This window comes from Anomaloglossus baeobatrachus, chromosome 6, assembly GCF_048569485.1.
Source record: "Anomaloglossus baeobatrachus isolate aAnoBae1 chromosome 6, aAnoBae1.hap1, whole genome shotgun sequence".
NCBI lineage: Eukaryota > Metazoa > Chordata > Amphibia > Anura > Aromobatidae > Anomaloglossus > Anomaloglossus baeobatrachus.
Genome location: NC_134358.1, coordinates 380,672,749 through 380,693,948, shown reverse-complemented (window position 1 = coordinate 380,693,948; position 21,200 = coordinate 380,672,749). Strand labels below are relative to the sequence as shown.

Below are 21,200 nucleotides of genomic sequence, written 5' to 3'. Positions count from 1 at the left end.
CGGTGCAGAGCCCGATGTGTGTATGCGGTGCAGAGCCCGATGTGTGTATGCGGTGCAGAGCCCGATGTGTGTATGCGGTGCAGAGCCCGATGTGTGTATGCGGTGCAGAGCCCGATGTGTGTATGCGGTGCAGAGCCCGATGTGTGTATGCGGTGCAGAGCCCGATGTGTGTATGCGGTGCAGAGCCTGATGTGTATGCGGTGCAGACCCTGATGTGTGTATGCGGTGCAGAGCCTGATGTGTGTATGCGGTGCAGAGCCTGATGTGGTGGGGGGTGGAGAGCCTGATGTGGGGCTGTTATTTGCAATGCTGTAGTGATAACAGGTCAGGTGCTGGGGCAGAATATACTGACAGGGACTGTGTGTGCAGGGGGCGGGCAGGGGGCGAGGCTGGACACTGGGGAGGGGCTGGACACTGAGGCCGGGCGGTGCCAGCTCTGACTGGGAGGTTTTGCACAGGAAGTGGTCAGTTTGCTGGAGCTGAATGTAAACAAGGAGCTGCAGAGAATAAAGGGATAATTCAAGAGGAACAAAAGTTAAAAAACAAAAAATAACAATGTAGGGGTGTTTTATATGACAATACAGCATAGATTAGCTTAAACTCAAAAATTTTTGTTATGTCGGACAACCCCTTTAATTTTGTTTTTCCCACTGAGAGCAATCAATCATCATACATGTCAGCACGGACCATTGCAACCAAAATGCCGGCTTTACTTGGAAATCACTGCTGAAGCAAACGATTGACTCCAGAGGCTATGTACATGTTCAGCATAAGATCCCTCAGAAAATAGACATGGGCATGTACCACCAAAGCACAGGTACTGAGGGAAGAGGAGATTCAAGGGGGTTTTCAGGAGAATAAAAAAATATTTTTAAACCGCTTAAGATTCCACAAAAATAAAAGTAATACTCATGCTTGCAATCCTCAGCAGCTCCAGTTCCGACAAATTCCCAGCGCCCGCTGGTCTCTAAGTCCAGTCCTGTCTAAACAAACATGATCAGACAGCAGGGGCCAGAAGGGACTGGTAGGTGTAGTATAGGTGTGCAGGGGATCAGTGTATGACTACTTTTCTTTTTGATGAGCAGTCTATACCTTTTAAAACTTGTGTCCTGGACATCCTCTGTAACAGGGGAGCGATATCTGTTTTCTTGCAGCTAACCTAATTTCTAGACTCTCAGACAACCCCTCTAACATGTTCACATGAAGACATTGATTTTGCCTAAATTTACCTATCCTAAAAGAAAACCAACCTTGAGGGCAAGAACCTTCCACCGATATTTCCCTGAGCTATAACAGTCCTAACTAGCATTCTCCCGAGAACACTCCTATCCATGCTAGCCGGGACAATGCATATATTAGATGTTATCATGCTCATACTTGTTCAACGTTATTAGGATGATTAGTACAGACCTGTCCAAACAACTACTTGTCTAAGCCTTCACCCCTGATGTTGAGTGATAGTAATATTACTGTTATTCACATTTACGATTGTCATAGTGTGAGCAAAAGACTTCACCAAACATCATCATTCTTGATTAGTATTCTTCTAGGTGATACTTTAAACTCACGCAAAAGAAACACACATCCGCAAATGTTTAATGCCAAAAAAATAGTTAAGGTGATAAGAGAAATCTAACATTATCATTAATATTCAGTTAATCTACCATGCCACAGCAGCTAAGGGCTTGATGGGGAAATACAATTTGGTGCACACGCCGGTTTCTGCATGCATTATAACTCACGTTGTTGAGATCGGGGATGCTGATATCATCAGACACAATACTTCCCCGACGATTGGAGCGACTAAAATAATCCGCTGCAGATTCGCTCTGGTCAGAAAAGTCTGATAACTTGAAAACACGCATGAAAAATAAAGATTCAAACACTCACTATAGATATACGTATAGATTATAAATACTCATTATGCACGTGTTTGTATTGGCGCTGCGTAAAAATTTTGGCCAGGAAGTTTTAATTCTAAGACAGCTTGTCTAATTACAGTTTACTATTGGAGAAATAGAACCTAGGCCAGCACCCCACGTGGCACTGGATGTGAAATAACAAATGTAAAGGTAAATCGATAGTAGTCAATATGTTATTAAAGTGATAATAAACACGCCATTGTCTATTACAACATTACAAAATAGCCTGGCTATATGACTGCAGCAGCATTTCAGACAAAATATAGAAAGATGATCTAGCCGGGGACCATAGCCAGAGACGAGACTAATCGGGCACTGACCCCGGATGGCTTCTCCCAGGCTGCTGCATACCTGGTATTACAGGTTCACTAAAAGAAGAAAAAACTTTATGCCACTAACTCAATTCTCTGACTGGAGAGGTTTTGCAGTAGCTGGGTGAAATAACGTGGCGTTTTGCAGATCCTAAAACAATGGGACATATTTATAAAAGTGCCAGAATTCAAGACCTGCACCATATTTTGTGCATACCTCGGGTACAAAGTAAGCCAACTAGGTGATGTATACTTAGTCCAAGCAGTCTTAACATTTTACAGATTTATGACACGGCATGAGCCACTACGATGAGACTGTCTCATCTAAGTTTGCACTGTCTAAGAATTACACAGCTTAGATAAATATGCCCCAATGAATCTGGAAATCCACACCATAACAGCTGCAGAAACCCAAAGAGGAAAGGAGACCAGAAGTACATAGATATTTAAGGAAAGTACAATCAGGGTGAAGAAAAGCTCAGGGTAGGTGGCAGAGCAGGGTACTGGTAACAGCGCCTCTTTGTGGGCATATAATAGTAAGGCACCAACTTCTAATTCTGTATCTGCAGATTGTTCGGATGCTGTAGATATATACCCGAAATACATGATGGACACCAAAACAGAATGCATAGTGGGGTCCCATTTGTCACCATGTGTGTCCATCATGAGATGAATCCATTTCTTCAAGGAGTTTTCTTTTTACTGCCCTCATTAATGAATCAGAAAAATTGAAGTTGAAATGATAATGCCAATTGTATTGTACTGGTATTACTACCGTAGATGTCATACCCACAATAAGAATATGTAACTGCATAGAAAAATTTAAAAAATTGACAAACACTCTTTTGTTCTTTAAACCCAAGAACAATTCAAAGAAAAAAAAAAGAATACAATCTCATCTGAGAAATGCATTGTTCTCAAGGACACCTTTGTGGTGGTTTAAAATGATACTAAAGTATTATTTGGAAGAATTGCAAATTTCTTGAAGAAAATGACTCCCACGTCCTTGAATTTCATACACAGGGAAAATATACATTAATAATCATGTGAAATTCAATTTGTGTGAAATAAACTCAACACACATGCAACTAAGCTCACCACACTATCTCTTCGTCCTCGGCCAGCACTATAGGACACAGAACCCTCATCATCCGTACACTACAGAGAAGGCACATAATAAAATAGAAAATGCAGATCAACACATTGTTGCAAACACCCAACTAATGTTAAGGGGGTATTAAAGTTTACAAAAATCACCAAATAATATGTACTGCATTGTCCGTATGTCCCAAGCAACTCCATTCATTTATCTATGGGAATTGTGATGCTAGCCAAGGGCGTTAATGCTGCTCTTCACAGTGATCACCAGCGTTACTGACTTAGAATGGAGCTGCAGGCTGCATGCACAACAGGCCACTCCAGTCTACTCCTCCAGCCATGGTCTTGCAGCCAGACTTTTCTTCAGTCACTCAGGTTGGGTCCCAACTATAGGACCCATACCAATCTAACAATAACCACCCTTTAACCCTATCAAACAAATTTCCATACGTGAATAGGAAGTTGGAATTTTACCATTAACTTACAAATTAAAAATATACAAGATTCTGCAAAAAGCTTAGAATGCCACACATAAATATCAACTTAATAGCAGATGTGTGACTGAGCATTACCATCTCCCACCTATGTGCTTACAATGCCATGGTATCAACATGTCCCTGAGCCAGTCACCAAATACATGTACCAGAGGATAATACACAGAATATTATGGGAAAGACTCGAGCCAACTACAGGAATATACAACATGTGGCCTTTATTAAAGATATAGGCTAAAGATAATTATAGTAGGAGGGAAATCCTTTTGAACTATTCAGGAAAAAACTGCAGCACACTAAGAAAATATATCGGGAATTTGCCCAGTTGTGAGACAGAGAGAGGCACTGACATCATTTAGTTCAGTAGATTTCCCATATTACAGGAAATAATTAATGAAATGTGAACAGAATAATTAGTATTATGTTATCCATAGGGGTTCCCTCATGAATCTGTAATAAAGGTGTTGTCTAACATGGAACTATTATTCAGAAAACAGTTTAGACTGTTATAAAATAATAAAGTCATGCTTATCTCACAGATTCCCCGCTACTAGGGATCCAATGCTTCCTGGGTCCCCCCACCCCAAGTCTCTGGGCCTAGTCATTGGCTGCACCCTTTACATGTCAGTCTTGGATGTCATCACTAGAGCAGGAAGCACAGAGACCAGCAGTAGACTCACAATTAGAGCTGGTGTGAAATGACCCGGTTCATTTTGCCACGTTGGTCATTTGTGGACATTTCCTACATGATGGCATCTGTGGCTTTGCTTTTGATTAGCTGACCTGGTGTGACATCACGTATCACACCATAACTAGGATAATGTTGTGCCAGGCCTGCCAATCAAACGTTGAACCAGGGATACAGTCTGGTATGTGATGGATCGCAGGGTCGTCCATCCAGCGGCCACAGATTACCGATGTGGCCGACGGACCAAGTATTGCGAATTGATTCACACCAACTCTTCTCAGGATGCATTAAAACCAGAGGGGTGGAGAATAAGGCTACTTTCACACATCCGGTTTGAGCAGTGCAGCTCAATCCGGCTGTAAAACCTATGCAACGGATGCGGCGAAAACATCGCATCCTTTGCATAAGTTTTTACATGCGGCCTGTCCGTTTTTTCCGGTTGCGGCACGCTACTGAGCATGCGCAGTGGAAGAAACCGCATGCGGCGGCCTGATGCGTTTTTTCCGCATCGCGCCGTATCCGGCGTCCATAGGCATGCATTGAAAAATGCGCCGCAGCGGCCAGATGCGGCGCGATGCGGTTTTTTTGCCGGACAAAAAAACGTTACAAGATACATTGCCTCCGGCCGCCGCTTTACTTAATTTTGCCGCATCCGGAAAAAAACGGATGCAACGCAAAGCCATCAGGCACAATCCGGTAACAATGCAAATCTATGAGGATAAAACGGATGCGGTACCGGATCCGTTTTACCCGTTTTTTTCCGGATTGTGCCTGATGGAAAAAACCTGATGAGTGAAAGTAGCCTAAGTGACGTATTAGTGGTTATTTTGCAACAAAGTTGTTTTCTAATCAATGTTTCCTGTCTGGAACAACCCTTTAACACAACAAATATTCAAACAGTCAATAAAAAGTGCCCCTGTGACTTGGAATAATGGTTAAAGGAAATCTGTCAGCAGGTGTTTGTATGTAAAGGTACAGTCACACATAACGAGACCGCTAGCGAGATCGCAGCTGAGTCACGGTTTCCGAGACGCAGTAGCGATCCCAATAGCGATCTTGTTATGTGTGACACCTACCAGCGATCAGGCCCCTGCTGTGAGATCTCTAGTCGTTGCAGAATGGTCCAGGCCATTTTCTTCAAAGGCGATGTCCTGCTGGGCAGGACAGATCGCTGTGTTTGACACTATGACAGGGTCACAGTGACTGCTGAGATCGTTATACAGGTCGCTACTGCGACCTGTATTGTTCCTGCATCGCTGGTAAGATCTGACTGTGTGACATCTCACCTGCGACCTCCCAGCGACTTACCTGCGATCCCTATCAAGTCGCATCGTTTTCGGAATCGCTGGTAAGTCGTTGTGTGTGACTGGGCCTTAACCTGAAGACAGCATGCTCTAGGGATTAACCGACTCCTTGCTGTTGTTTACTTGTAATAATTGTTTTAGCACCAGGAGATTATGATTGCTCAGACTACAGCAGCCTGGAACTCCGACCCCCCCCTCCTCCGTGATAAGCAGCTCACGCTCTATAGGCGTTAAAAATGATTGTCACAGTAGGTAAAATTATTCAAGTTTGATTGGAGTTACAGAAAATCACACAGACCACTTAGGTGGATAATATAAAAACATAATGCTACTGACGCGTTTCTGACATTACCGCCCTTAGCCATAGAGTATGACTAAAGGTGGTAATGCAAGAAACGTGCTGGGTAGCAACATGCTTTTTTTTTTTTTTATTATGCACCAAGGTGGCTTATAACTTCAAAAATCCATTTCTCTACATTTTTTATATTTTCCAATTGTCAGCAGCTCTGGCTTGGCACACGCCTTAAATAAGAATCGTGACTTACTAGGCAGAGCGGTGAGGCTTTTCTGTTTTTGACTTTTTTCCCCATTTTCATGTCTATAAATATTGTACATACATAGCCTACTGTGGGCAGGGTTAGCTTTCTCAGCTCTACTGTATTGCTGTATTTAAACACTTTGTGTCAGAACTGCTGCACACATTAATCTAAGTGATACATCGTTGGTTTAAGGGTCTCTTTGCCTACACCATGCTGCTCTCAGATAAGGTACCAAAATTAGCTGACAGATCCCCTTTAAATACAGTATGTGTTATTCCCTCTCAGAACTTCTATCTACTTTATATGTTACTTGCCACTGAGAAGAAATTGCTTCAAGTGCATGGATCCTAAAGGCCTCTTTAGAAAAGACAATGATCATGTTTACATCAGCCAATGATCCCTTGATGAATGAGAGCAATTCATTGGGTGATTGAATTGTTTATGCCAGGAGAGAAACCATTGTTTTCGGTAGCATATCACCCTAAGTATATGGGGCATGTGCTTCCGACATGATGCTGAATATGGACAGAAATCGGCCTATCCAGATGGACTTTAGTTCTCTTGCCTGTAAAACTGTAGGAACATCACTGATGCCAGTGTATAAGATGGTGTAGGCAGTCTGTGCTACTGAGCATGTGTGACCACCAGCATTGGACACATTAGGAGGACACGCTGTGAGAGGATTAGAAGAACAGCACTCTAAATATGTGCAGGAAAGCCCTGTTAATGAAGGAGACTGTACACACTCATGCAGCGGGCGCTCTCACCACAGGACTGCTTTTTGTAGAGCTGGCTCTGGAAGAACCGTAGCTGTACTCAGATGGCTGGCGGTCATAGTAGGTAAAAAAAAAATAGAATTAATAGATGAAGAATACATGTGTTCAAGATCTTCAGAATAAGAATAAAAGGTACAAGAAATCTCTGACTTACTGTTCTGTATGACTTAGTGAAGCCATCTTCGTATAGAGATGTCTAAGGGACAAATATAGGGTGAAGAGTTCCACTATAACCTTATAGTCATTTTTCTCATGATTAACTATACAATAATTCGCATTGTCTGTCCTGCACAGTCCATTCCCCATACCAAGCTGAAGACTAAACTTCTGAAACCACAGATTTAATCTTTAATGTTGTTTATGTTGCCCAAGCCATATCCAAAGCCAACTCAAAGACATGCTGCACTGACTTGAGCACACAGTCGTCTGATGGCACGTTCAAGCAGATTGGCCGGAGTGCTGGCATGATATCACAATTAGCTAGCGCTGATATTTCACAGCATTATAAGCAAATCACTTGATTTTCAAGGGGAACAGTTGCTTTTAATGACCATATGGTGATGGCGGTCAAAAAGCTGTTTCCCCACAAAACCAAGTTATTGTTTAATGAGTAATTTGCTAGGCAGGGTAGCTGTTAAGGTAAGTTTCAATGTTTGAATGGTTAATAATCCAGTTTAATATACTCGCATAAGGAAGATTACAAAAAGCATAGTAGCAGCACAACAATTAGCATTCACCTCCCAAAAGACAATACTTTATTCCTACAAATAAGCCAAATTTCATTGCATTTCATGAAAGTGTATCAAGCAGACTGGATATACGAACCGAGCTGGCACTTCGAGCCAAACTAGTGCTTAACTTTGGAGATGTCTGCAAACAAAACATTATATTAAGAGCCTGATCTGATGATTTTATGGTGTTAGCTCAAAAAATACTGACAGAACCCTCTGCCTAGTTTTAGCAGGAGAAAGTGTGTGTCTGGCTAACTCTGAATGTCTGACTACAGGTCATTTGCATCCTTGGAAATGTAGTCTTCACACTGTTTATTCTCATGTAGAAATAATGAAATGTCCCCCTGCTACCTCCACACCATGTCATCTTTCTCTAATTTACACGGACAAACCTTCCGCAACTGCTGATCTGTAAACTTTCACTGATCAGGGATCTTTCAATGCCTGTTTACACACACAGACCAAAGTAAACAATGCGCACTGAGCAATAATATATACAGTAGATAGGATGCCATGGCTCTTGACAGTGCAACACCTGTATATACAGGACAATGCACCAAGAGTGATGATCATATGTGCTGCACAAAAGATCATTTCACCTGATAAACATGCGTTTTGCTCGCTCATTGAGAGATGGGCAGCCTGTTTATACTGAAAGATCATGGTGAAACGAGCGATTTTATGAATGCTTGTTCACAATAATCTTTTCATGTAAATGCAGCTTAAAGTGCACCAAATCACCAGGATTTTCTTCGTATATAAGATAAAGCCATACTGACACTATCAGGCTGATTCTCTACATACCTGTATTGTTTAGCTCAGATGTTTAGGTTTTGAAATCCAAGAAAGTAAAGTTTATAAAACCATCATATTCTTGAGTGACAGCAGCTGAGGATCAGATAATATCTGGGGGGTATTCATAGTTATCCTCTCCCCCTGTAAGAATTAGCATAAGTATTATACAATCAATTTACTTTGTTTCTTGCAGGACCTGTGAGAGGTCATACCCATGTGACCAGAAGGCGTGGGGCCTCAGACAACAAAGCTGGTACCAGATCACATGGGTATGACCTCACACAGGTCCTGCAAGAGACAAGGTGAATCGTTTGTATAATACTTATGCTAATTCTAACAGAGGGAGGAGATAACTATGAATATATGATCTGATCATCAGCTGCTGTCATTCAACAAGCAGCTAATTTTATAAACTTTACTTTCTTGTATTTCAAAACCTAAACATCTGAGCTGACCACTGATCGGTTTGCTGGAAGGCAAAGCGATCAGATGATGTGCCAGGTTCAAGGGCCTGAATCACATGACACATCAGCCGATTGTATAAACGGCTTTTACACAATCAGCTGATGCATCGGTGCAAAAAAAAAACCAAAAAAACAAAAAACCTACACACTTCTGTGCAGCGTCGGACTGGCTACTGGAGGAAACTCCAGTAATGCCAGGCCTGGATTCAGGTACCTGCACTGCACTCTGGAGCTCTCACCTGAGCTCCAGAGTGAAGCCTAGACTATACCATGAGCGCCGAGTGATTGATTCCCCGGCACTTGCGGTTCAGTTCATGACAGCTGCAGACAGGCCGGGGTGATCATGAACTGACTGCAAGCGCCAGGGAATCAGTCACTCGGCACTCGCTCGCTGTACAGTCTAGGCTGATGCATCAGTGCAAAAAAACCCCCAAAAAAACAACTACACACGTCCATGCTGACTCCCGTTCGACCGCTGCAGGAGCTGCCGGTAATCAGCTGATGAAGTCTCCTGAAGGCATCAGCTAATAGCCATCCGGGCGGTAAAAAGCCGGCGTCACCGCAAGACTTACGATCAGCTGTGTCAGATGAACGCATCAGGTGATCACCGCCAGATCCTGCAGCTATCGTACGTACCTGGGAGCCGGCACACAGCCAGAGCGGGGGTGGCGGTACCGGGAGAGGAGCTGGGAGCGGACATGGCACCGGGAGTCTGCAGACAGGTGAGTATGACATTTTTCTACTTTTTTTTTTTCTCATTTTTTTGATTTAGCAGCCGCTTCCACCTCCCGCACAGGAGCGGACACGGCACTGGGCGGGAAATTGAAGCAGCGGTGGCAGTATCGGGAGGATTCTGTGTTTACTGACAGAAGGAATCCTCTTCCTGTACATGTCACTTTACTACCCACCCCTTGCGTTTATAGCTGCGTTTTTAGTCATAAAAACGCAGCTATATTTGCAATTTGCGGTTTTCATTGCGTTTTTGAACATCTCATTGAACTCAATGGGTGGAAAACGCAGTGAAAAACACAAAAATAATTGACATGCTGCGTTTTTGTGGGCACCACAAAAACGCAGCTAAAAAAAAAACGGTGTGTGCAAACAGCAAAAATGAAAACTCAGACTTTGCTGGGGAAGCAAATTCATGCAGTTTTCTGAGCAAAAACGCACCCGAAAAACGCACTGTGTCAAATTACCCTAAGTGTCTTACTGTGTATAGAGAAGGCTCAGGCAAGACAGTGGTGTCAATCAACAGTGAGAGAGAACAGAGAACACTACATATTTATACCAGCTATATCAGTTTGGGCTGAGAGTCTCCCTTTTAAGTATACACAATTCCTATCTCTTATTAAGCTGTAATAATACAGCTTTTGATCTCTATTACTATACAGTACCTACAAGTAGTATTCAACCCCCTGCAGATTTAGCAGGTTTACACGTTCGGAATTAACTTGGCATTGTGACATTTGGACTGTAGATCAGCCTGGAAGTGTGAAATGCACTGCAGCAAAAAAGAATGTTATTTCTTTTTTTTTTTTTTCTTAAATTGTGAAAAGTTTATTCAGAGGGTCATTTATTATTCAACCCCTCAAACCACAAGAATTCAGTTTGGTTCCCCTAAAGTATTAAGAACTATTTCAGGCACAAAGAACAATGAGCTTCACATGTTTGGATTAATTATCTCTTTTTCCAGCCTTTTCTGACTAATTAAGACCCTCCCAAAACTTGTGAACAGCACTCATACTTGGTCAACATGGGAAAGACAAAGGAGCATTCCAAGGCCATCAGAGACAAGATCGTGGAGGGTCACAAGGCTGGCAAGGGGTACAAAACCCTTTCCAAGGAGTTGGGCCTACCTGTCTCCACTATTGGGAGCATCATCCGGAAGTGGAAGGCTTATGGAACTACTGTTAGCCTTCCACGGCCTGGACAGCCTTTGAAAGTTTCCACCCGTGCCGAGGCCAGGCTTGTCCGAAGAGTCAAGGCTAACCCAAGGATAACAAGGAAGGAGCTCCGGGAAGATCTCATGGCAGTGGGGACATTGGTTTCAGTCAATACCATAAGTAACGTACTCCACCGCAATGGTCTCCATTCCAGACGAGCCCGTAAGGTACCTTTACTTTCAAAGCGTCATGTCAAGGCTCGTCTACAGTTTGCTCATGATCACTTGGAGGACTCTTGAGACAGACTGGTTCAAGGTTCTCTGGTCTGATGAGACCAAGATCAAGATCTTTGGTGCCAACCACACACGTGACGTTTGGAGACTGGATGGCACTGCATACGACCCCAAGAATACCATCCCTACAGTCAAGCATGGTGGTGGCAGCATCATGCTGTGGGGCTGTTTCTCAGCCAAGGGGCCTGGCCATCTGGTCCGCATCCATGGGAAGATGGATAGCATGGCCTACCTGGAGATTTTGGCCAAGAACCTCCGCTCCTCCATCAAGGATCTTAAGATGGGTCATCATTTCATCTTCCAACAAGACAATGACCCAAAGCACACAGCTAAGAAAACCAAGGCCTGGTTCAAGAGGGAAAAAATCAAGGTGTTGCAGTGGCCTAGTCAGTCTCCTGACCTTAACCCAATTGAAAACTTGTGGAAGGAGCTCAAGATTAAAGTCCACATGAGACACCCAAAGAACCTAGATAACTTGGAGAAGATCTGCATGGAGGAGTGGGCCAAGATAACTCCAGAGACCTGTGCCGGCCTGATCAGGTCTTATAAAAGACGATTATTAGCTGTAATTGCAAACAAGGGTTATTCCACAAAATATTAAACCTAGGGGTTGAATAATAATTGACCCACACTTTTATATTGAAAATGTATTAAAATTTAACTGAGCAACATAACTTGTTGGTTTGTAAGATTTATGCATCTGTTAATAAATCCTGCTCTTGTTTGAAGTTTGCAGGCTCTAACTTATTTGCATCTTATCAAACCTGCTAAATCTGCAGGGGGTTGAATACTACTTGTAGGCACTGTAGATAAGCAGGTTACATCATTCATCTAATGCTGCAGACATCTTGCTAAAAAATACTTTTGTAATTTTAATATATTAAAAGTAATGCCCCATTTAAAAGTTAAGTGTCACATTGCACCCTCTAGCGTTACTATTGTTGGCTGCTGTTTCACTTCAGCAACCCCTTCTAGTGCCTAAACATGCTTGGTTTCCTCTCTCTGAAATGGCTACCTCAGTCATGCAGGAGGATCCATCTGTCTCACCAAGCCAGATCTCATCCAGCTGACAGAAAGAAGAGATAAGGACTGGGGGAACAGTAGGAAGCAAAGGATCCATCTAAACAGGCTAACATAAAAAAATTTAACTAACGTCAATCTAAGCTGTCTTTTATCCTCTTCCAGATATTAGATTAACTGATACGTCCAATGTTGGGTCACTACGGTATGAAGGGAGCTGATCCTGCAATACAGCTGCCATCATCGCTAACACTTTAAAACACCACTGTTAATCTTTGATGACGGGGTGATGGAGATCTGCTGAAGGACTGCGTGCCAGCTGTGGCTTTGGGCTACAGTGCTGGCCAAAAGTATTGGCACCCCTGCAATTCTGTCAGATAATACTCAGTTTCTTCTTGAAAATGATTGCAATCACAAATTCTTTGGTATTATTATCTTCATTTAATTTGTCTTCAATGAAAAAAAATTAAAAAAATGGTCATAAAGCCAAATTGGCTATAATTCCATACCAAACATAAAAAAGGGGGTGGACATGGCACTGTTTGAAAAATCATGTGATGCTTCTCTAATTTGTGTAATTAACAGCACCTGTAACTTACCTGTGGCACCTAACAAGTGTTGGCAATAACTAAATCACACTTGCAGCAAGTTGACATGGATTAAAGTTGACTCAACCTCTGTCCTGTGTCCTTGTGTGTACCATATTGAGCATGGAGAAAAGAAAGAAGACCAAAGAACTGTCTGAGGACTTGAGAATCCAAATTGTGAGGAAGCATGAGCAATCTCAAGGCTACAAGTCCATCTCCAAAGACCTGAAAGCTCCTGTGTCTACGGTGCGCAGTGTCATCAAGAAGTTTAAAGCCCATGGCACTGTGGCTAACGTCCCTAGATGTGGACGGAAAAGAAAAATTGCCGAGAGATTTCCATGCAAGATTGTGCGGATGGTGGATAAAGAACCTCGACTAACATCCAAACAAGTTCAAGCTGCCCTGCAGTCCGAGGGTACAACAGTGTCAACCCGTACTATCCGTCGGCATCTGAATGAAAAGGGACTGTATGGTAGGATACCCAGGAAGACCCCACTTCTTACCCCGAGACATAAAAAAGCCAGGCTTTAGTTTGCCAAAACTTACCTGAGAAAGCCTAAAATGTTTTGGAAGAATGTTCTCTGGTCAGAAGAGACAAAAGGAGAGCTTTTTCGGAAAAGCCATCAACATAGAGTTTACAGGAAAAACAAAAAGAAGCATTCAAAGAAAAGAACACGTTCCCTACAGTCAAACATGGCGGAGGTTCCCTGATGTTTTGGGGTTGCTTTGTTGCCTCTGGCACTGGACTGCTTGACCGTGTGCATGGCATTATGAAGTCTGAAGACTACCAACAAATTTTGCAGCATAATGTAGGGCCCAGTGTGAGAAAGCTGGGTCTCCCTCAGAGGTCATGGGTCTTCCAGCAGGACAATGACCCAAAACACGCTTCAAAAAGTACTAGTAAATGGTTTGAGAGTAAGCACTGGAGACTACTAAAGTGGCCAGCAATGAGTCCAGACCTGAATCCCATAGAACACCTGTGGAGAGATCTCAAAATGGCAGTTTGGAGATGGCACTCTTCAAATCTCAGGGACCTGGAGCAGTTTGCCAAAGAAGAATAGTCTAAAATTCCAGCAGAGCATTGTAAGAAACTCATTGATGGTTACCGGAAGCGGTTGTTCGCAGTTATTTTGGCTAAAGGTTGTGCAACTAAGTATTGGGCTAAGGGTGCCAATACTTTTGTCTGGCCCATTTCTGGAGTTTTGTGTGAAATGATCAATGATTTGATTTTTGTTTCATTCTCTTTTGTGTTTTTTCATTGCAAGCAAAATAAATGAAGTTAATAATACCAAAGAATTTGTGATTGCAATAATTTTCAAGAAGAAACTGAGTATTATCTGACAGAATTGCAGGGGTGCCAATACTTTTGGCCAGCACTGTATATATATTGCAATAATGGGGTATTTATACAGTAATAGCCGTAAATGTTCATGAAAATGAAGTATATCTCACACAAAATTATTGCAATTACAAGTTTTCTTGTAAACACATGTTTATTTCCTTTGTGTTTATTGGGAAAACACAGAAAAAACAATAAAAAAAAAACAAACCGAAAAAGAGAAAAATGGACAAAATTTCACACAAAATCCCCAAAACGGGCTGGACAAAATTATTGGCAACCTCAACTTAATATCTGCCTGCACACCCTTGGAATAAATAACTGCAATAAATCGCTCCCATAACGATCAACAAGCTTCTTACACCTCTCAATCAGAATTTTGCACCACTCTTCTTTTGCAAACTGCTCCAAGTCTCTCATATTTGAAGAGTAGATCTGGCCTCATTGCTGCCACTTCAGATCTCTCCAGTGCAGCGATATTTGAAGAAGCATCTATTTCTGAGTCCTTCTTGAAATATGTTTGAGGTCATTGTCCTGCTGGAAGATCCATGACATAGGGCGCAAACCCAGATCTCTGACACTGGGCACTACATTGTCACCCAAATCCTTTGATAATCTTCATATTTCATGATGCCTTGCACACGGTGAATGCAACCAGTGCTAGAGGGAACAAGACATCTCCAAAACATCTTTAAACCTCTACAACATTTGATTGTAGGTCCTGTGTTCTTTTCTTTGTAGGCCTCATTCTATTTTCGGTAGAGTAGAATGATGTGGTTTGCCAAAAAGCTCTATCTTGGTCTCATCTGTCCACAAGACACTTTCCCAGAAGGATTTTGGCTGACTCACATACACTTTGGCAAACTGCAGTCCATCTTTTTTATGTCTCTGTGTCAGCAGTGGGGTCCTCCTGGGTCTCTTGCCATAGCGCTTCATTTCATTCAAATGTCGACAGATAGATCGGGCTGAAATGGATGCACCCTGAACCTGCAGGACAGGTTGATTTTTTGAGAACTCGATTAGTGCTGCTTATCCACCATCCTGTGTTACAACTGTTCATCAATTTTCCTCTGCCGTCCACTTCTAGGGAGATTAACTACAGTGCCATGTGATGTAATCTTCTTGATTATGTTGAGCTCCTTGGATAAAGGAACGTCAAAATCTCTGGAGATGGACTTATAACCTTGAGATTATTGATATTTTTCAACTATATTGCTTCTCAAGTCCTCAGACAGTTCTTTTCTCCTTTTACTTTAATTCATGCTTACTGGGGCACACAGACAACTAAAAGATTGAGTCAACGTCTCCTACTTATCTGATCTCGGGTGTGATTTTCATACTGACCACACCTCTTACTTGCCACTGGTGAGTTTGATCAAGCATCACAAGCTGGAAACAAACTTGTTTACGCACAATTTTACAAAAGTCCCAACAATTTTGTCCTGTCTATTTTGGGGTTGTACGTGAAATTATTTCCAATTTGCCTTGTTTCCTCAGTTTCCTGTGTTGTTCCAATACACACAAAGGATATAAACATATGTGCAACAAAAATGTGTAACTGCATTAATTTTCTGGGAGAAATATTTCATTTCTGGAATAATTTCAAGGGTGCCAACATTTTCAGCCAAGACTATGTATTACAAAATGTGAGAGGGCTAGGAAAGGAGTGATAGGAGATAAGCGTCATGCAGTTAGAGTAAAAAATTGGAATAGAAAACAAGGTGTGATATCTGATATGTGTCAATGGATATGTGTGAGAAACACATGGGAAAGGAGTGTGTGTATGTTTATACAGACATACACGCACATACATATTTATTATATATATACACACTGTATATATATTATATATACACACACACATTTGTGTGTGCGCAATAGGCGTTGTCTGGTACATGTTATATGTATATATCTATACTCACAATAAAAAGTATACACATCTGTATAATAAAAAATAATAGATTCAAAAAGATCTCATGAATAAGTGGTGAACCGAAAGCCATACATGAGAGAGACAAACACCACAAAAAGTTTTTTAAAAAAAAATATATTTTATTGAAAGACTTTTTTTTTTGTAAATAAAAGAATGGTTTAAATACAATTCATAATTACCAGGGACAATATGCTTCTGGGAACAGGGTCACTCAAATCAGGGCAGAAACGAAAAATTATTAATTTAATAAGAGACCACTGACGGTAGTAGAAAGTTACTCATAATAATAAGTTATATCTGGGCAACAGGATATATAAATAGAATCAATAAATATCCCTAAAATACTGAACAATAAGAGTACATAATTATTAAGATAATGCTAAGTATAATATATATTTCAGTAAAAAAAACTGTACTCTAATAAATAACTGGTTGTATGATGGTTCTATAAATAAAAGGTTAAGAAAAGTGCCATTCACAAAAAACTATATTAATGTTCACAGAGTGGAAAAAGCATGTGAGAATAATAAATACTTAATGCAGGGTCTGTATAATTTGTCTGCCACCGTCTGAAGCGTGTTTAATCGTCTGACTTCTTCATGGAGATAGTGTAGGAATGAGTCCTACACTAGTTCTCCCTGAGGAAGTCAGACGACGGAAACGTGCGTCGGAAGGTGTCAGACGATTTAGACATAATTATACAGGGATTGTAGTCCCTGGTAATTATAAATTGCATTTTAAAAAAAATATATACATTTTTTTAAATCTTTAACATAATGTCTTTCAATAAAATATATATTTAAAAAAATAAAACATTTTGTGTTTGTGACTCATCTATGGATTTCAGTTTGCCGCTTATGCATCAGATATTCTTGAATCTATTACAGAATTTCGACAATTAATTTAGGGATTTTTTGATTTATACATCTGTTAAAATGTCATGTTTTTGTCATTTAAAAAAAAAAAATCATACCTAGGATAATCATTTAAGAACTGAAATCTTTTTGAGTGGAAACATAATAAAAAGAACTAAAAATAATGAGGTTGCATAAATATATAAACTGAGACTAAAGGGTGCTTTACACGCTGCGACATCGCTAGCGATCTCATTAGCGATGTGACACGCTAGATCACAGATGCGATTTGCCGAGATCGCACATAGATCGGTTTGTGTAGCGCCGGTCACATTTGCAATCTTGGCAGATCGCATCTGCGATCTGGCGTGTCACATCGCTAATGAGATCGCTAGCGATGTCGCAGCATGTAAAGCACCCTTACTACTTTGATGAAGTAACCTTTTAATTTATAGCACCATGCCACATCTAGAAGTGGCAATCTTTGCCCTCTCTTCCTTGCTATAACACTGCAAATCTGTCAGATTGTGAGGACATCGCTTGTGTACAGCCCATTTCTTTGGTCTCATCAGACCATAAGTTCTTCCACATGCTTTTGGCAAAACATAGCCGGGCTTGAATTTTTTTTTTTTGTAAGAAAAGGCTTTTGTTTGCCACTCATCTCTATAGGTTGGATCTATGAACAACATGGCAGATTGTCACATGCAGTACACTGCTAGTACTTGCAAGAAATTCCTGCAGCTCCGCTAATGTTGCCATAGGCATCCTGGCAGCCCTCCCAGACCAAATTTTCCTTGATTTTTTATCAATAATAAGACTATGTTTCCATGATCAATTAAGTTTTTTTTATTGCTGCAGAATTTCTGCACCATCTTGGCATCTTAACTTACTATAAGCCAAGAGGTTTTTGCCACCTTATCAGAGAGCAGCATAATGTAGAGACAGAGATCCGGATTCCAGTGATGTGTCTCTTATTGAGCTGCTTAGTGTAGTTTTAAAAAAAATAAAATAAAAAAATAAATAAAAAAAAAAACAAAACGCAATTTAATCAGCAGTAGATTATCATTAGAGGACTACTTGGCATGCTGCCAGGTAGCCCAGCATATTCATGAGCTCTGTGTAACTGCTAGATCTGCAGCAGAGAAAACATTGAAAACAGCTCAGTGACACATCGCTGGAATCAGGGTCTCTGTCTCTACCTTATGCTGCTCTCAGATGGGGGAGCAAAAACCTGGTGACAGATTCCCTTTAAATAAAGCCATTTTGATTTTTAAACTCCCTGGTATTAACATCGCTAGATGTGAGTTATATGCATTTTTGGTGCCTTTCCACTGCGTAAAAGCACCATAAATGCACATGTTTCTTTTAGCTGTGGATTTTTGGCATCTAATGCAAGTCTATGGGGTAAAAACGCACAGAAAACTGAGCATTCCCGTAAGAGAATTTGATGTGCTGTGGCTTAGAAAAACACACTACAGATCAGTTTACGCAGCGTAAAAAAGAAGCACAGTGGGCATCAGATTTCTATTAATCCAATGCATTTTTGCTGCGTTTTGGTGAGTTTTTTCCCACACGGTTTTTCACTATATTCAATAGAAAAGCACAAAAAAAATTGACATGCTGCTTCTTTTTTCTGCACCCAAACCTGCAGGCAAAAAAGAAGCAACGTGCGCTCAGCTTGCCTGAATTCTCATAGACTTTGCTGGGGAAGGAAATGCATGTAGTTTTGGGAAACAAACTGCACTCAAACTGCACCAAAAACACATCAAAAACGGCAATGTGCGCACAGGGCCTAATGGTTTTGCAGTCAGTTGGATAACCTCAGTCTCTAATGGCAATCTTTTATTTCATAATCAATAAAATACTAACCCTGGAAGTCCTGGACGTGGCAAGAGGATCACTGTACAGAGAGGACGACTACATGGAAAAGGATATATCAAAAGAGGTCAACAGTAACATGGCACGGCACACGTTTACACACTATGCTATTATTTAGTTTACATTGGTGACTTTTATATGAGACACAGATAAATCAGGCCCCACACAGACTTACATTTGGAGTTTACAACAAGCTTACACTTACACAAAGGCTGTGATGGATGCGAATGTGTAGGGCCATACACAGACTAAACCTGAGCAAAACAATGTCTATTAAAACCGTTAAGTAAAATGTAACATTGATAGAAATGTGCTCCCTGATGACATCTGTAAAGATGGTGGCTGTACATGGTTGCTGGTCCTCAAACAATCTTATTAGACATCCTTCCCCATTAGGCATCTGTTTAACATAATGACATGAACCCAACTGACAAGCTCATGTCGGCTTAAAGAGGCAGTCCACTACGGTAACATTGATGGCACATGCTAAAAATAGGTCATCAATGCCTATCCACCAGCCTATCGGGTATGAGGGGCGAGTTATGGCGACCAATGGTGGCTTCCGGGAGTCCCTCAGTGCTATAGATAAGCAGTCTCAGCCAATCAGGTATGTTTCTTCAAAGCATGCTCAGCCAGTTGCTTACAAACAGTCCACATGTTGCAGTGGGCTCATAGATAGATGTATTTGCCTGTGTTCTGCTCTGCTTGTATAGATTATTACTCCATACACGTAGACGTGAACATCTGCATTTATAATGTTTTATGACATTTGCTACAAGAGCTGTATGTACTGGTGGATATGTACAGCTGGTTTTGTTGGGTACAGGGGTTTACATAGGAGGGCTGCACACTACTGCATTAGCTTTACATGCCCCAGATCTATACTTGGGGTAGAAACAATGCCATAATACTATGTGCGCACGTTGCGTATTTGCATGCAGTTACACTGCGATCTGCACCACAGCGTAACTGCATGCGTCCTGCAATCTATGAAGATTATGCAGGAGACGTGCGCGCGTGGCTTATTAGAGTGTAGCGATTCGGCTGCTGCCCGAAGCGCGCGTTCTAAGAAGTGACATGTCACTTCTTTCCTGCGCTCTGCCTGCATCCCCCGCTCTGTCTATGGGAGGGGCTGCACTCAGAGCGCATGGAATCGGCTTTTTTTTTTCATTACGGACTCTTTCTGCAGCGTTTCTAAGCGCACGTGTGCTGTTCAAATCGCTGCAGAAATTTCTGCAGGGATAAACGCTACGTGCGCACATAGCCTAAAGCAGGCAAATCATTATTGTATGATGATGTCTATCTTTTACTTGGATTCTGCTTGGGTAACAGTATCATCTTGGGTTTGGCATTCCTGCATCTATATAGTAATGAAGCTTTATGCGGTCTCCACACTACTATTGAACATGTCAACCATAGGCTGCTCAGATTTTAGATAAATAGATCACACACTGTACGGCAAGTGTTTTTCTTACTGGACTTTTCTGGGGCAGCCCTTCATGCGAGTTATTGATGCTTCAACAGTGAAAAAAATTATACAATTGTGCCAGAAGGAAGCCAAAAGGCCACTCTACTAGACCCCCATGGACATGTTTGGTATGTACGTCCCAGGGTCCATGCGAAGCATGAACCTGACATGAATGGGTCTTTAAAGATGTATTAATTGGCTGTGTATAAAAGAGGCTTTTACAGTACAGTACAGTACTTTTACAGTGATGGCCTATCCTTACGATAGGTCACCAACATTCGGGACCCTCACTGATCAGCCATTTTCAGTGTCGGTGTCAGTAGTAGGAAATGTTCAGTTCTGGTGCTGCCCAGTCTTCAGATAGCAGCCACGGCTGGGTACTGCACATCCGCCCCAATTGATCTGAATGGGAGGTTGATGTGTAGTACCTGGCCACTGTCAGAGGATGGAGCATTTCTGGCTGCCTGATGCCGCTGATGGCACTGAAGACAGCAGATTGGTGGGTGTGTCAGGTGCTGCATCCTCACCGATCAGACTTCCCCCTATCCTAAGGATATGCCCATGGCCGGCTTTAGGCATGTGCGACTTGTGCGGTCGCACAGGGCGCCGATGGCCATGCTTCAGGGGGGGCGCCGCAGAGAGGTAAGAAGTTAATTTCCTGCCTCTCTGTGCAGGCGGCCGGCCGCCTCTCTGTGCGGGCCGCCGGCCGCCTCTCTGTGCGGGCGGACGGCCGCCTCTCTGTGCGGGCGGACGGCCGCCTCTCTGTGCGGGCGGACGGCCGCCTCTCTGTGCGGGCGGACGGCCGCCTCTCTGTGCGGGCGGA

The 21,200-nt window shown here is 42.0% G+C and overlaps 1 protein-coding gene across 14 annotated transcripts in view; it reads right to left on the bottom strand.

Moving 5' to 3' along the window:
- LRRFIP2 (LRR binding FLII interacting protein 2) overlaps window positions 1-21,200 on the bottom strand; it is a 216,645-nt gene that overhangs the window by 56,903 nt on the left and 138,542 nt on the right. For 8 of the 14 annotated variants that reach the window (XM_075315055.1, XM_075315058.1, XM_075315061.1 and 5 more), the window contains 6 exons: window positions 18,901-18,948; window positions 7,958-8,002; window positions 7,287-7,328; window positions 7,124-7,180; window positions 3,332-3,391; window positions 1,743-1,850 (listed from right to left, as the gene is read on the bottom strand). The exons of the other annotated variants lie outside the window; for them this stretch is intronic. In XM_075315055.1, the coding sequence (XP_075171170.1) occupies window positions 1,743-1,850; window positions 3,332-3,391; window positions 7,124-7,180; window positions 7,287-7,328; window positions 7,958-8,002; window positions 18,901-18,948 (360 nt within the window). The remainder of the gene's footprint in view (window positions 1-1,742; window positions 1,851-3,331; window positions 3,392-7,123; window positions 7,181-7,286; window positions 7,329-7,957; window positions 8,003-18,900; window positions 18,949-21,200) is intronic. 14 annotated transcript variants of the gene reach the window in all.